Raw genomic sequence first — 15,679 nt, 5'->3', positions numbered from 1 at the left:
GGTTGTGAGGGGCCAATCCATGATGATGCCCTGGGACAGCTTCTGAGGGGTATCCAGTGCACAGGGGCACAGTGCAGCCCCTGCTCTGCTGGTCCTGCAGGTCTCTGGCAGGAGGCCTGGCTGTGAGAGGACACTGCTGTGTGCCAGCCCTGCACACACACACTGTTTATCTAACCCTATCTATACACAGGTGTTTCAATCTGTGGCCACTTTTGTGTGCATGTTCTTGAGGTAAGGCTTGGAACAAGACCTAAACGTTCAGGCCCTGCCCTGAGGAGATCACATTTCTATCTGGAAAGGCTGTTGTGAGGCCAGCTCTGTCACAGCAGTGCCCATTGCCTGTCTCTGCCTGCACTCACAGCACTGACACACAGCAGGACGGGGACCAAGCTGCCAGAGCACTCAGGCCTTGCACCAACACAAGGGATGAGAAGGAGAGTGTGGGAGTGGAACCAGAACAGCTCTGGAAGGCCAAGCGCTGGTGTTCCCTGGTTCTGCTGCCATGAGAGAGCTCTTTTCCCTTCCACCCATTCACAAGGGAACTATCCCTGCAGCTCCATAAAGGTCTTGGAGTTAAGATGCCAGTAGAAAAAAAATTGTTGAAGGTCCGTTTATTTTACTTAAACACAGAGAACACGAATTCCTCACTGACACAGCCACTTACTGAGAAAAGAAAAGCAGGCAGCGAATTGCAAAGGGAATTAAAATCTTTTCATAATAAACAAACACAAGGAGAAACAAAAAATACTGCAGACAGGATGAATCTACAATGACTTAGACTGTAACTCTTCTATAGAACAAGATAGACCCAGTTTATAGCTTCAGAAGTAATCCAGTCATCTGTTTCCCCAGGGCATCCTTGAGCTCCTGGTTCCTCATGCTGTAGATGAGGGGGTTCACTGCTGGAGGCACCACTGAGTACAGAACAGACACCACCAGATCCAGGGAAGGAGAGGAGATGGAGGGGGGCTTCAGGTAGGCAAACATGGAAGTGCTGATAAACAGGGAGACCACGGCCAGGTGAGGGAGGCAGGTGGAAAAGGCTTTGTGCCGTCCCTGCTCAGAGGGGATCCTCAGCACGGCCCTGAAGATCTGCACATAGGACACCACAATGAACACAAAACACCCACATCCTATTAAGACACTAAACACAATAAGCCCAAGTTCCCTGAGATAGGAGTGTGAACAGGAGAGTTTGAGGATCTGGGGGATTTCACAGAAGAACTGGTCCAGGGCATTGCCCTTGCACAGGGGCAGTGAAAATGTATTGGCCGTGTGCAGCAGAGCATAGAGAAACCCAGTGGCCCAGGCAGCTGCTGCCATGTGGACACAAGCTCTGCTGCCCAGGAGGGTCCCGTAGTGCAGGGGTTTGCAGATGGCAATGTAGCGGTCGTAGGACATGATGGTGAGAAGATACAACTCTGCTAAAATGAAAAAGACAAATGAAAAGAGCTGTGAAGCACATCCCAAGTATGAAATATTCCTGGTGTCCCAGAGGGAGCTGACCATTGATCTTGGGAGAATGGTGGACATTGAGCCCAGGTCCAGGAGGGCGAGGTTGAGCAGGAAGAAGTACACGGGGGTGTGGAGGTGGTGATCCCAGGCTATGGTGGTGATGATGAGGCCGTTGCCCAGGAGGGCAGCCAGGTAGATGCCCAGGAAGAGCCAGAAGTGCAAGAGCTGCAGCTCCCGTGTGTCTGTGAACGGCAGGAGGAGGAACTGGGTGATGGAGCTGCTGTTGGATATTTCCTGCCTCTGGGTATGTGACCTGTCATAGAAGGAAAAGATAGTGAAGATTTACCTAAGACTCACAGACCCTAACAGCCCATCACACAACGAGACACTTTTCTTTTTCAAGGAGAACGTCCTGGCTGGAGCCCTCGTCGGTGCTTGATGAGTGTGCAATGAAGAACAGGGTCTCTGTCCAGGGGCTCTTGAGCAGTCAGCCTGACCCTGTGTGATTGGGTGGGGCAGGGGCCAGTCCTGGGGTTCAGCTTTGTCAGCTGGAACCGCTCCTGGTGCAGAAGGGACTGTCAGCATCTGTATCCCCAGGCCTGAGAAACTGAGTTGGAGAGGTTTGGGGTTTCTACAGCTCCTTCTCCCCTCCCACCCTGGGGAGTGTTGTTGGGTGTCAGAAACCCCCAGAATTTCTGCTGCACTCAGGGAGAACAGAGCGAGTCCTGTGAGACCTGAGGATGCCTGTGGGTCAGTGCAGAGTGAGGGCAGCTGGTCTGTCCCCCTCTCTTGCTCCAGCTGCCCTGGGCTGGCACCTTTCTGAGATGGAGACTGATCACACTCCCATGTTACCCTGAAAAGCCCGCAGACACTGCTGAGAGCAGCACCTCTGCCTTCATTATGATGCTTTCAGAGAACACACAGATGCTGTAGGACAGGTTTGCATCCTGGAGCGAAGCTCACAGCTTGGAACGAAACCGCAAGCAGACAGCCAATAGTCCTAATGAACGCATTTGATTCAGGGAGCCTCAGCTCACACCCCAGCCCCACAGACTGCATTGCCCACACCCCACAGGTCAGAGCAAAGCTGGGACACATGTTCCCATGGACACACCTGCAGGAAAGGACCCACAAGATCAGGCTGTGACTCTGCAGCTGAAACTGCCATCCCCAGAGAGCCTGAGAGCAAGAACAAGATCCCAACAGCAGTGACCCAGAGCAGGGGAGCAAGAAGGACAATGCGGTGAGGGTGGGTGTGAGGGAGGCCAGGGCAGAGGCAGCCGGGCACTCAGACAGCGTCACCCTTCCCCAGCTGTGCAGCCACCTCCCAGACACCAACATTGCTGGGCAGCTGCTCTCAGCCCCTGTGCTCTGCAGAGGAACTGGAGCTCTGGCTGCACAGGAGCTGCTTCATGCCTTGGAGCCCCCGGCCCTGAGGGCAGAGGCTTTGCTGGGTGGGACAGGAGGCCAGGGGGCTGCTCACAGGAGGGATCTGCGCTGCAGGGGATCACAGGGACTTTTCTCTGTTCTCCCTCCCATAACAATTCCGGGTTTAGTTTCCTCCCATTTCTGATCATTTCCCTGCTGCCTGGAGATTCTCCCCCTGGGAGGTGTTTCCCTGTCCATGTCTCTTCCCTGTCAGTGCTCACAGACCCATCCCACCCTGTGTGCCCTCCCCCTGGCCCTACAGATCCTGCCTGTTCACAGGGCACTGCCTGGGGGCATCTTCCTGTTTGCAGGCTGGAAAACAGGACAGGTCAGACTAAGGCTGAGGGGTCCAGCCAAGGTGATGCAGGTGCTGTGCACAGGCAGAGGGGTGGTGAAGGGATGTTATGAGCCTTCTGGCAGATGTGCTGATCACTCAGAGTTGCAGTTCAGGAGTCTCAGTGACTTGTTTAAGCATGAGAGCTCATTTTCATTTTATGCTTTCCTGTAACTCCCACCCCTTGGGATAGGAAATTGAAAAAACAGGCTCAGGAAAGCTCCTTATCTGTCTGGTAATCCTTGCATTGATCTTGTCCTTGAGGCATCCTCTTGGAAAAATCCTGGGGGTGATGTGTATCTGTGAGCAGCCCTGACCCACTCAGCACCCTCTCCACAGCAGAAGAACCTTTCCTGGCCAAGAGTGCTTGTTCTTTCCACTCACAGTTTCACCCTACAGCACCGTGGGGATCTCCCCAGGAACCTGACCCTCGCAGGTGGCAGAGTCTCTGCCTTGGCATAGCGCTGGGGTGCAGGGACCCTGCTCTGCAGGACAACCCTGGGCACCCCTGCCTGCACATTTACGTTTACACCCCACAGCCATTATTGGGAGAACGCAGCATTCACGTCTTGTCACTCTGACAGTGCAGAAGCCAATCCCTGCTCTGCAGTACACCCTCTCCTCTATATCAGAGAATCTCTGAGAGCTGTACTTACATCTCCTGCAGGCTCTGCAATGTCACAGCTTTTTGAGATCCTACAATGATTGCCAGATCCAATGCCCTGCAGCCACTGGCTTCATGTCTGTGAAGATGTGGTTTCCAGTGATCTCTCAGCATCCTCCCACCCCAGACTGCGTTTCCCTCTCTCTGCCTGGCTCCTGTGCCCTCGGTGCTGCAGGCAGAGCCCTCAGCCCTGCTGCGCTGTGTAGAGGAGCTGCTCCTGGGCAGAGCTGTCTCTCTGCAGCGCTGCCGCTTGCATGGAGCTCCCTCTGTCCCAGGAGCCCAGCCCAGCTCAGCAGACAAGAGCAGCCCATGATGTCCCTTTCTCTTTCCCCTCTGGGCTCCCCCCAGGTGTCCCTGGGGCTCCAGGGGCACGTCCTTTGAAAAAACCTCAAGTAATCAGTGATGTTGATTCTTTCTCCTCTTTAGAGACACTTCTTGCCAGCATTGTATTTTTCATTTTAAAAATAAATCGATATGAGAATCATCTTTTCTTGTCCCATCATTAGACAGAACAACAGGAATATTACAGCAAAGTATCTGATTTCTCCAGGCTGGTGGAGGAATATCTTCAGTTGAATGAGTTCAGGCATTTTATTCTGGTTTTATGTCCTCGGTCTAGAGAGACATTCACCAGTCTTTGGCCATGTTATGTCTGTGCTCTGAGGCAAAGCCTTCGCACACATGGGCTCTTGGGCACTTGGTACCAGGTTTCTTGTGGCAGGTCAGAGCTGGGCTGGTGCCACAGCTGGGGTGGTTCAGCCCAGATGTGAGGCAATGGCCTCAGCCAGGGACCTGACTGGGTGAGCTGGACCTGTCGATGTTGCACACAGAGCTGTGACACGGGTGGAATGAACTGCCAGGCAGGGTGGCAGAAGTGAGTTCATCTGGTCTGCAAGGACAGCAGCCTCCAAGCACAGCAAGAGTCCAGATCAGAACTCAGTCTGGACCTGTAAGGCAATTCAAGGACCCATAATGAGCTGTTACTGCTGCAGGAACAGTTAAAGGACAAACAAAGGCACTGTGTGGCCACTGATGAACTTAATAAGAGCAAGAGGTGAGAATCTCTGTGTCCTCTTGTCCTCCCTGTTTACCAGATGGGGATCAAATGAAGGGTCACTGGAACTATTGCAATCCTTTCCAGTCTATAGGACAGGAGGGGCAGCATCCCAGGAGCTGAGACAGCAGGACGATGTCACAGGGAGGCCACTCTCCACCATCCTGGAAAGCTCATGGGGACTGGGGGGACTCCCTGACCACTGGCAGCTCTCACACAGTGTGTGCACTTTTCAAAATGGCCAATGGGTGAGCAGGGGAACTAAGGGCTGTGCCCCAGAACATGTCCACTGGGACCCCATTGCTGGGTGTCTGGAAGAGAAGGTGACGGGGTTTACCCAGGGTGGGTTGTGCCTGTCCATCCTCTTTGCTTTCTGTAAGGAAAGGACAGGGTTGCTGGATGTGGGGAGAGTAGTGGTGGTCTGTTACCTGGAAGTCAGCAAGGCATTCAGCATCATCCCCCACAATATTCTTGTGTTCAAGACAGGATATTATAGCCTCTGTCAGTGTGCAATTAGATGGGTAAAAACAATCTGGAAGTTGTTTCCCAGGAGTGCACATCCACTTGACCCCAGAAAGTGTTCAAGATGTGTTTGGATAAAGCTCTGAGTAATGTGGTCTGAGGCTGCTTTGAGCAGGAGGTTGGTCAAGACACCTTCTGTCTTCATTTGTGCCTTTGAACTGACCTGTTCTCTGTTCCTTGAGTTTCTTTGGCTAAAAAAGAAACAACTTCCCTATGCCACCTCTGCCTCAAACCAGAAAAAGGAGAACAGGTATGGAAGAAGGAGGATGTGGGGGAAATTCTGCACAAGATGTGTACTCTTTCAAGGATAAAAAAGGTAGAAGAGAGAGAAAAAGCACTGGTCTAAGAACTTCATGCAGAAGGGCAGCTTCTGAAATGTAGCAGCTCTTTTGAGAAGCAAGAATGACTGTTGGGAATGAAATTAAAAAGTTTGGTTCATCATTATCATCATCACTGAGAATAAGGAGCTCCATGTGACTGTTACTGGTGATAGTATCACTATTGAAAAACATCTTTGAGAGCATCTCTGTTGTCTCTCGGCTCCAAAGCCCATCCTGCTCATATTTTGAAAGGACAACTTCAGACCTCTGCCCCCCAGATCTCTACAACCATCTCCCATCAAAGGTCTTTTACCCCAAGAAGGGGAAAACTCCCAATGCAGGCACCAAACCCATGCCCAAGCTGCCTGGAGAGCCAGGACAGTTGTGCCACACAACAGCCGCCCTTGAGGGAAGCTGGAGGTGATGAGAATTGAAATGATTCTGACTGAAATCACAGAATCAGAGAATCATTTAAGTTGGAAAAGACCCTGAAGATCAGGGTTTACCCAGGGTACATTGTGCCTGCCTATCCTCTTTGCTTTCTGTGAGGAAAGAACAGGATTGATGTGGGGACAACATTGATGGTCTGTTGCCTGGAAGTCAGCAAGGAATCCAGCATCATTCCCTGCAATATTTTTTATCCAAGGGAAGATAAAGCCCTGAGTAATCTGATCTGACCCCACATTGAGCAGGAAGTTGGTCAAGACACCTCCTGAGGTCCCTTTGAGCCTGAATGACACTGTCCTTTCATCCCCTTCATGTTTTCAATTTAGAGAAATCTCTCAGGTTCTCTCTGATCACAGAAATAATTCACATGAGGTGCAGGACTGCTTTACAAGTAACCGTGAACAGCCCTGACCACAACCTTTGCATCCCTTTCCATTTGTCCGAAGCGAGGTTCTTCTTTTTTGCTGTTCTAATACCCTTCCAGAAGGAACTGCCCACCTTGTTAATCCTTTCGGAGCAGGTTGTTCAACAGTTGTCAGCATCTATGTACAGGGCCTGCACATCAGCCAGACATGAAAGCCACCATTACAGCAATGGAGATGAGGCTCTTGACGAGCTCCTTGAATGCAGGAATCAGCATGCCATATTGTCATGGTCCATTTTGTGATGGACTCGTCTTGGTTTGTGTACCTTAAAACGCAAAATTAAGGCGACCAAAATGCCAAGGGGGTATAATTCAATCAAACAGTGTAACTTTATTATTCTGCCCATAAAGAGGCAAGTGATAGAGAAAGTCAAGAAAAGGGAAACAGAAAAAAAATAAGGAGGAAAGAGGATTAGCTACCACCACAGGTCCAAAGGCATCCCTATTGTCCCAGGTACCAAACAGCATCCTGCCGGTCCTCTGTCATGATCCGTGATCCTTTGCTGGAGAGATCTCTACGATATTCAGCCAGGAACCATCTTTTGTACTTAGCAACAGTGCTAAACTCCTTCTCTGCCCATGGATTGAGGCCAATCTCCACCCACACTTGGATGGTTCTCAGGAATCATCCATGAGCCTGGAGGAAGCAGGAACCTCCTGGAATGTTGGCCCATTACAGAACAACGAGAGTGAAAGGTTTGTGAGACACATGGGAACGCAGGAAGAGAGTGGTCTGTGTGTAGCAGTAACTGTATTAAAGGCAAGAAGAAGCCCTGAAGAGCATGGACTGGTCATGCTAATGTGGAATAGACTGATTTTTCTTTTTCATTTTAGGGCAGTAGAAGAAGGAATATGTGCATTTCAGTGCTAGGGCATGGATCCAAATTGAGGATAAGAGCAAATTTGGGAGTGGGCAGCTTAGGTGATCGGTGACCATTGCCAGGTCTATGAAAGAAGCTGAATGGGTTTGGTGGATGTCACAGGCATTGCCAAATCCTCAGAAAACCAGAGCCTTGTCGTTAAAGCAACAGCGCTTGGCACCAAACCCACACTGTGTTCAGTCATGACAGTTCAGTCACCCAGCAAATCCCACTGTGTCCTGGTTAGCCCAGGCAGCCATCTCAATAAGGTAACTCAGCATCCTGGACTGTGGGCACCCACTGCTTTGCCTGGACAGTGAATGTCAGGGCAACTACAGTTCCCCATGGGAACCTGCTCATTGACTGGAGACATCCTCAGGCTGCTGACTGAAGATCTGTTCCATTGCTTCTACATGATCAAGTAGTTTGTAACACCCAACACGTTGTCACCCTGTACGGGATTTACATCGTCTTGGAACTGGGGATGAGTGTGGGTGTGCTACAGTTATCACCTCTCTGAGAGGACAACAGGAGTTTGACCAACGTCAGACAGAGCCCATTTCAGCTGCTCCAAGATGGACCCACTCCTTGCCAAATCTGAGCCACTCAGTGATGCTGGCAGCACCTCTGGGATATTGTATTTGAGAAAGGGTAAAAAACGCTGCACAACAGCAGGTGGGACAGAGGAGGGAGGAGATGTGAGAGAAAAGCACTGCAGACACCAAGGTCATATCCCATAGGACCCAAGCAGGTCCCTCAGCAGGCCAAAGCTTGCTCTTCTGAAATCATGCTCTTGGCCTTGTTATCATCTCCCAGGAGCCTCAGCTCCACTTTCCCATCCCTGGCTGTTCCATCCTGACCAACTCTTTCTGGTTTGTAAGTGTGAAGTCCCACAGGGCACCTCACACCACTGACTCCTCAGTCACCCGTGTCATTGAGCTCCAAACCCTCCTGGATGATGGTGCCTTGCAGATATAGGGATATCTCAGGTCTGCCACAAGGACACGGCCCTGGCAACATGAGGCTTCTTTCATTTATCTGAAGGAGACCTCATTTAATTCCTCTTCATGATCAGTGAGTCAGTAGCTGATGTCCAGTGACCACAACATTGCCCACGTTGTTCTGGCCTCTCATGCTGACCCCTCAACCTTCAGCTGACATTGTCTGTCCCCAGGCAGAGCTCCACACATTCCTGCTGCTCTACCATATGAAGGGAAACTTCCCCTCTAAGTCCAGACCTTTGGCATTAAGAGTACCAGATGCCCAAGGCCCCACAATTTCTCCAGGAGGGGCTATTTGTAGTGTCCTGTAACTCCTCATGCTGTTATCTTGGGAGAGACACACTCATCAGGATAAGCCCTCTGTGTGCAAACATTAACAGCTGAGCAAATGGAGCTCCAGTCCAGGGAGAAGAGCAACTTTGCGGAAATCTCGTCTTCATCCAGGTTAGGGTTTGATAACGGAAAGTGACCAGTTCTGTATCAGGGCAGGAGAACAACCCCATCCATCAGGACAGACCAGGACCTGACGCACTGAGCACTGACCCTGAGGAGAAGGGCCTGGGCACTCCAAGGTCCCCACACCAGCCCGTGGTGCACGCTCACCATGAACAAGGCAGCTGCACACGGGGCTGCATGAGGAGGAGCGTGGGGACCCAGACACCTGGAGTTCTCATCCCATTCGGTTCAGCACTGGCGTGACCCCACACACACGGGGGTGTGCCAGTGTGCGGCTTCCCAGTTTGGAGAAGCAGGGAGGAACTGGAGAGTGCAGGGCTCTGCCAAGGCAGGTTCAGCACCTTGTGCACATGGTGTGGGATGCTGAGGGACCTGGGCTGCTTTGGCCCAGCAGCACTGGGGAGGCTGCAGCAGTGCAGGAGTAGCCTGAGAGTGCTTGAAGGGTGGTTTCAGAGGTGGTGGAGGTTTTCTTCTTAGTGGGAAAGAGCATGAGGAAGAAATAATGGCAGAAAGTGCAGCTGGGGAGGTTCAGGCTAGAAGATGCTCAGACAAGAGCAAGGTGAGGCAACAGGGGGGATGTCTCCAGCCTGCAGGGAAAGAGGTGCAGGGGATGCCACAGCACAGGACAGGCTGTGGTGGAGATGATCAAGGGATGTAAAGAGGCTGAAAGCCCCACCAGACATGAGCTCCTTCTCCCCTTGGCTATGGCTGTTGTCTGCACCTCTGATGCCTGTGAGGAGACACCTTGTCCTTCCAGCACAGGGGCCTCATGGCCTCCTAGTCCCCAGCTAGGAACCTGGGAGTTGTGGGACCATAGTCCTGCCCTTGGCCTTGCACAGCCCCACATCACACTGTCCCAGGAAGGGTCCTGGGCAACGTGGGAGGGACAGGATCTGCCTTCCCAGGGCTGGGGATCAGGGGTTGGCCCTTTGGTTAATGAAACACATACAGGTTTACTCAGCATCTAAGAGAACTTCACCTTGCTTACCCTTTGTTCTGCTTCAAGTTTTCTGTCCCAGCTGCCCTGGGGATGGTTTCTCAGTTGTGTCCCTCAGTGGGATTCATTAACATTACAAGAAACTTTGAAGTTTAGATCTGAGTTTGACTTCTTCAACTTGCCCTCAGGGTCTGAGGTTCATGCACTCAGCACCAAAGCCACCAGAGGGTTCATTAAAGCACCTTGGGCTGCTCCTATGCTGCTGAGCTGGGCTGGGCTCCTGGGATAGAGGGAGCTCCTGGCAAGCGACAGCGCTGCAGAGAGACAGCTCTGCCCAGGAGCAGCTCCTCTGCACAGCGCAGCAGGGCTGAGGGCTCTGCCTGGGGATCTCAGGGAGACGAGCAAGGCAGAGAGAGATTACAAGTGGTCAGGACTGGGAGGATGACTGAGAGCTCACTGGAGGAGAAACCTTTGCAGCCCTTGCTATGGTAAGTCTCTGGGTGCAAGGCAATGCAACTGTAGCTCCTGGAGGCATCTCCTAAACCTGGCCCAGGCACAGCTGGTGGGATCTGTGAGGAGGGGGCTCTGTCAGGCAATGCTGAACAGCTGTGAAGCCGGGTGAGCACCCAGGGGTGCCCAGGGCTGTCGTGCAGAGCAGGGTCCCTGCACCCAAGGGCTGTGCCAGGGCAGGGACTCTGCCGCCTGCCAGGGTCAGCGCTCAGCCTGCCCGGGGAGATCTCATGTGTGTGCTCATACGCAGGCACATCGCAAGAAGAGCCAGAGGCCACGGATGCATTTGCAAAGAGCAAGTTTTATTTTAGTTCCCTCTCTACTGGGGGATCTCACAAGCCACACCTGAGCTCCCAGGCAGAGATGACAGCAGCGGGGATGCAGGCGCTGGTCAGTTCAGCCCTGCTGGAAGATCGCTGGGCCTGCTGAGCTCGCCTGTATTTCAAAGCTTCAGGCAGGCGCAGCCTCCCGCTCTTTCTCACAACAAAGCAGGAATCTCAGACACAGTGATAAGGTGCCCAGAGTTTCTCCCAGGCCTGTGTTATCTAACACAGAGCTTCTACTCATCAAGCACACAAGGTCAGTAAGACAATTAGTGTGATGTGTGTGCTTTTTCTACAGATAGGTGCAAGTCACTTGAGCGTATTTACATTTAACTAACCTCCTCGCCAAATCTTCCGCTATATCCCCATACACCATGGCAGAAGCTGTGGGTGGAAGGAGCGACCCCTGGCAGGGCAGGCAGGGAGCTTGTGGGGTTGAAGGGTGCTGTGTGGGTCAGGGCTGCTCAGAGCTCCAGATCAACCCCACAGACATGGCAGAGGGTCCTTCTGAACAACGACATCAAGACAGCAACAGCTGCAAGAGAAGGAGTCTGTGCTTTCAGTTTTCCACTCTTGGTTGTCTGGGTGTGCAGTGGGAGATGGGGATTTATTTCTCTGCTTTGGAGAAGACACTGAGACCCCAGTTCTCGTTAGGACTTGTCTGAGCTGCTCCTGAGGCCCTGCACACACAGAGCTGCCCCTAGGCAGTGCCAGGAGGTGTGAGCAGGGCAGAGCTGAGCACACAGCGGGTGGGACGGGGTCTGTGACATGGACAGGGAGCAGACCCAGGGACAGAGACACAGCTGCAGGCTGCATAGACATGGGCAGGAAGAAGGAGCTGTGACCAGAAATGCTGGGTAGGGGATTCAGAACCCCCCCTGCCATCCCCTGCAGTGCAGACACATTTCCCAGTGCAACCCCTGGTCTTCTCTCCTCCCCAGCAAAGCCTCTGCCCCAAAGCCATGGGGTCCAGGTCACGAGTCTCCACCTCAGCAGCTGGACCTCCACGTGAAGGGTTCCTGGAACGTGGTACACAAAAGAGGTGCTAAAAGTACTTGCTCTACAGTGTCATTATGTGAGTGGCAGCAGCACAGCTGGGTAAGGACAAGGTTCCACAGCATGCCCATCAGCCTTTCTGTTCTTGCTTTATTTTCTGGTAGCACTGCAGTGTCCTTCCCTGTTTCTCCACCTGTCCCTGGAGCTCTTGCTCTCTGGGGTTGGGGTGGAAGTGTGGGTCAGTTTTTGTTCTGCTACCAATTCAGTGAATTTTGCCTTACAGCTGTGTCCATGGAAACTAGATGCCCAACTGCATTTTAAACTGTGATGAACTGTTTTTCTCAGCTGGTAGAAAGAGAGAATGAGCTGAAACATCCCTCCATCGGTCAGGGGGTTTTCCATGAGAAACACCATGTTTATTTTCCTTACAGGAGTCTCCTTTAGCTTGTCACTGTCCTTTCCTCCTTACACAGGTCCTCATGCCCACAGGCAGCAGATGTCCAACAGCAGCTCCACCACCCAGTTCCTCCTCCTGGCGTTCACAGACACCCGGGAGCTGCAGCTCTTGCACTTCTGGCTCTTCCTGGGCATCTACCTGGCTGCCCTCCTGGGCAACGGCCTCATCATCACCACCATAGCCTGGGACCAGCATCTTCACACCCCCATGTACTTCTTCCTGCTCAACCTCTCCCTCCTTGACCTGGGCGCCATCTCCATCACTGTCCCCAAATCCATGGCCAACTCTCTGTGGGATACCAGGGACATTTCCTATGCAGGATGTGCTGCACAGGTCTTCTTTTTTTGTTTCTTGTTTGATGCAGAGTATTCTCTCCTCACAGTCATGTCCTAGGACCGCTACATTGCCATCTGCAAACCCCTGCACTACGGGACCCTCCTGGGCAGCAGAGCTTGTGTCCACATGGCAGCAGCTGCCTGGGCCACTGGGGTTCTCAATGCTCTGCTGCACACGGCCAGTACGTTTTCACTGCCCCTGTGCAAGGGCAATGCCCTGGGCCAGTTCTTCTGTGAAATCCCCCAAATCCTCAAGCTCTCCTGCTCACACTCCTATCTCAGGGAACTGGGGCTTATTGTGTTTAGTGTCTTAATAGGATGTGGGTGTTTTGTGTTCATTGTGGTGTCCTATGTGCAGATCTTCAGGGCCGTGCTGAGGATCCCCTCTGAGCAGGGACGGCACAAAGCCTTTTCCACCTGCCTCCCTCACCTGGCCGTGGTCTCCCTGTTTGTCAGCACTGCCATGTTTGCCTACCTTAAGCCCCCCTCCATCTCCTCCCCATCCCTTGATCTGGTGGTGTCTGTTCTGTACTCAGTGGTGCCTCCAGCAGTGAACCCCCTCATCTACAGCATGAGGAACCAGGAGCTCAAGGATGCCGTGTGCAAACTCGTATCCTAGTGTGTTCTCAAGCAATAAACTACCCATCTGGTTCTCCATAGGCGTTTTAATGTAGCTAATTACAGGTCCAACCTGTCATCTGGATTTTTTGTTGTTATTAGTTGTTTTCTTATTGTGATAATGTTGTCATCCCCTTTCTAATTCACTGTTGGCTTTTCTTTTATAACTGTTGGCTGTGTAAATGAGGAGCCGGGCTCTCCTTATCTCTCAAGAAAATAAAGGGCTCTTTAGTGACTTGTTTTTCACTATATCCTTCCTGCAAGCCCTTTTTAGAACTGCAGCGATGGTTCCTGTGTTCATGGAAGGAGGGGAAAAGCATCCAATATGGCAGCACTGCCAGGGAGCTCCAGCGCTTGTTCTTCCAGAGCTGTTCTGGTTCCACTCCCACACTCTCCTTCTCATCCCTTGTGTTGGTGCAAAGCCTGAGTGCTCTGGCAGCTTGGTCCCCGTCCTGCTGTGTGTCAGTGCTGTGAGCGCAGGCAGGGACAGGCAATGGGCACTGCTGTGACAGAGCTGGCCTCACAACAACCTTTCTAGATAGAAAGGTGATCTCCCCAGCGCAGTACATGATGGTTTATATCTTCAAGGATATGTCTAAAAAAATGTCCCACAGACTCAAACCCCAGGGCACAGCTGAACAGTGTGTGTGTGCAGGGCTGGCACACAGCAGTGTCCTCTCACAGCCAGGCCTCCTGCCAGAGACCTGCAGGACCAGCAGAGCAGGGGCTGGGCTGTGCCCCTGTGCACTGGACACCCCTTTGGAAGGAGCTTCAGGTCAATCACCATCGACTGACCCCTCAAAACCATCATTTCCAGCACTGGCCTCTCACCCACAGAGGTTGTTCTTCCTTCCATGGATGGACACTCAATGAGTAGGTCAGCAGTCAATGTGCAGATGAGATGTGTGCAACTTTGTGCAGATGAGATGTGAGCATGCACATCATGTACGTGAGGTGAGATGAACACAAGCGAGCACAAACACCATCAACTGTTCCTTGGGGTTTCATGAAGGCCAGTGCCACAAACAAGGTCTTGAGGTCACTTCATATTGGGAGGAACACCCCATGGGAAATCACCTGAATGCAGCACTGCGATGTGCTTCCTTTAACCGAGGTCCCCGTGTCCATTCCTCATGACGTGGGACATCTCAGCTCAGTGCAGAGCAGGGTGACACATCACAGGGCTGAGATGTCTCCTGTCCTTTGTGAGTGGCAACGGGAGGCCAGAGGGACACTGTGACTCCTGCCTCTGTGTGTAAAAGGGACAGACTCTGTCTCTGAGCATCCCTGGGTGCACAAGGAGTCCATGTGACCAGCTCAGATGTGGACAACTGACAGACCCTGACATTTCTGTGTGTGACTCCAGCAACAAACCCCACTGGCTCAGTGAGATTGATCTCAGCTGCCTTGGACAGGCTCATTGCAAGTGCTCCAGTCTGCTATGTCACCCTTGCCCATGACTCCGGATTATGCTCTCAAAAGTGCCATAGAAACCAGAATGGTTCTGGGGTCCTTCGAAAACGCATCTCAAACCCATCTTCAAGAAGAGCACAAACAAGAACTGGGATAACTACAGGCTGGCCACCCTTCATCCCATCCTGGGAAGGGGATGGGACGCTCCTCCTGCAGCCATTTCCAGGAATGTGAAGGACAAGGAAGGGATTGCTGAACCCAAATGGACAGGGGAAAGAAAGGCATGTTGTGCACAGGTCATTTGCAAGGCTCAGCCATGGTCTCCTTCTGGCCAGAGTGGTGCTAATGGGGCTCAAGAAGTGGATGCTGGGTGGGAAGTTGGCTGAACCGTCAAGCCCAAATATCATCAGTGGTACAAAGTCCTCCGTGCAGCCAGTTACTGGTGTCATCTCTCAGTGACCAGCACTTGAACAACACTGTTGAACATCTTTATTCTCCCTTTCTAAGATATAACAGAGAGCCCTCTAAGTGCCTTGAGGATGATGCAAACCTGGGTGGAGGCCTTGAGCAGGAGAGTGAGACAAGGTTCACCCTGCCTTGAGCAGGAGAGTGAGACAAGACGAGTGAGACAAGAGCTCTCTGTAAACCTGAGTTATTCTGTGATTTGACAGAATTTTTGCCTTGGAGAGGTTTCTGGAGAGAGAATAGGTGGAAGTATAGCAAAAAAAAAAAAATAAGGAAGGGTAGAAGAGGAGATACAGAAGGTGTTACCGGAAGCACAGGAGTTCCAGTGAGGAGTGCTTTTCACCCACAGTGTTAGTAGGAAATATATTTGAAAAATTTGAACAAGGTGAGGAAGCGAGATGGGTGTCTGCAGCCTGTGGGAAAGAGGGACAGGTGTAGGACTGTGTAGGACATGCTTCAGTCTTGGTCAGGTCCTGGGCCATAAGGAGGGGGATGGATGGGTGTGGTATTATGAGGTCATTTGTATCTCAGACACTCATAATCCAGTCAGAAGCGTGTGGCTGTGAAGGGGCAGTGAGGTCAGTTCTGTCTCTGGAGGTGACAGCCCAGCAGCAGGGACATGGCTGGGAAAGAACCTCTGCCAAGGTACCCACAGGCCCT

The 15,679-nt window shown here is 52.1% G+C and overlaps 2 protein-coding genes across 2 annotated transcripts; one reads left to right on the top strand and one right to left on the bottom strand.

Moving 5' to 3' along the window:
* Window positions 1-542: 542 nt before the first annotated feature.
* Window positions 543-1,401, bottom strand: LOC136106429 (olfactory receptor 14J1-like). Its single transcript, XM_071813656.1, has 2 exons — window positions 901-1,401; window positions 543-566 (listed from the first exon to the last, which is right to left on the bottom strand). Exons 1-2 carry the CDS (start codon window positions 1,399-1,401, stop codon window positions 543-545), a joined length of 525 nt encoding a protein of 174 aa, XP_071669757.1.
* Window positions 1,402-1,522: 121 nt separating this feature from the next.
* On the top strand, window positions 1,523-13,142 carry LOC136106428 (olfactory receptor 14J1-like). The gene is made up of 2 exons (XM_065846763.2): window positions 1,523-1,552; window positions 12,582-13,142. Exons 1-2 carry the CDS (start codon window positions 1,523-1,525, stop codon window positions 13,140-13,142), a joined length of 591 nt encoding a protein of 196 aa, XP_065702835.2.
* Window positions 13,143-15,679: the final 2,537 nt, after the last annotated feature.

Source organism: Patagioenas fasciata, chromosome 11 (assembly GCF_037038585.1).
Source record: "Patagioenas fasciata isolate bPatFas1 chromosome 11, bPatFas1.hap1, whole genome shotgun sequence".
In the NCBI taxonomy this organism is placed as follows: Eukaryota; Metazoa; Chordata; class Aves; order Columbiformes; family Columbidae; genus Patagioenas; species Patagioenas fasciata.
The sequence above is the reverse complement of the archived record's forward strand: the minus strand, read 5'-3'. Positions and strand labels throughout refer to the sequence as shown.

Bases quoted from the DNA above. Each gene is read 5' to 3' on its own strand.
- LOC136106429 (XM_071813656.1), bottom strand. From the start codon at position 1,401: ATGTCCTACGACCGCTACATTGCCATCTGCAAACCCCTGCACTACGGG. The intron at 567-900 runs GTGAACCCCCTC...CTTAACTCCAAG, and splicing joins ACTCAGTGGTGCCTCCAGCA to ACCTTTATGGAGCTGCAGGG.
- LOC136106428 (XM_065846763.2), top strand. From the start codon at position 1,523: ATGGTGGACATTGAGCCCAGGTCCAGGAGG. The intron at 1,553-12,581 runs GCGAGGTTGAGC...GTCATGTCCTAG, and splicing joins TTGAGCCCAGGTCCAGGAGG to GACCGCTACATTGCCATCTG.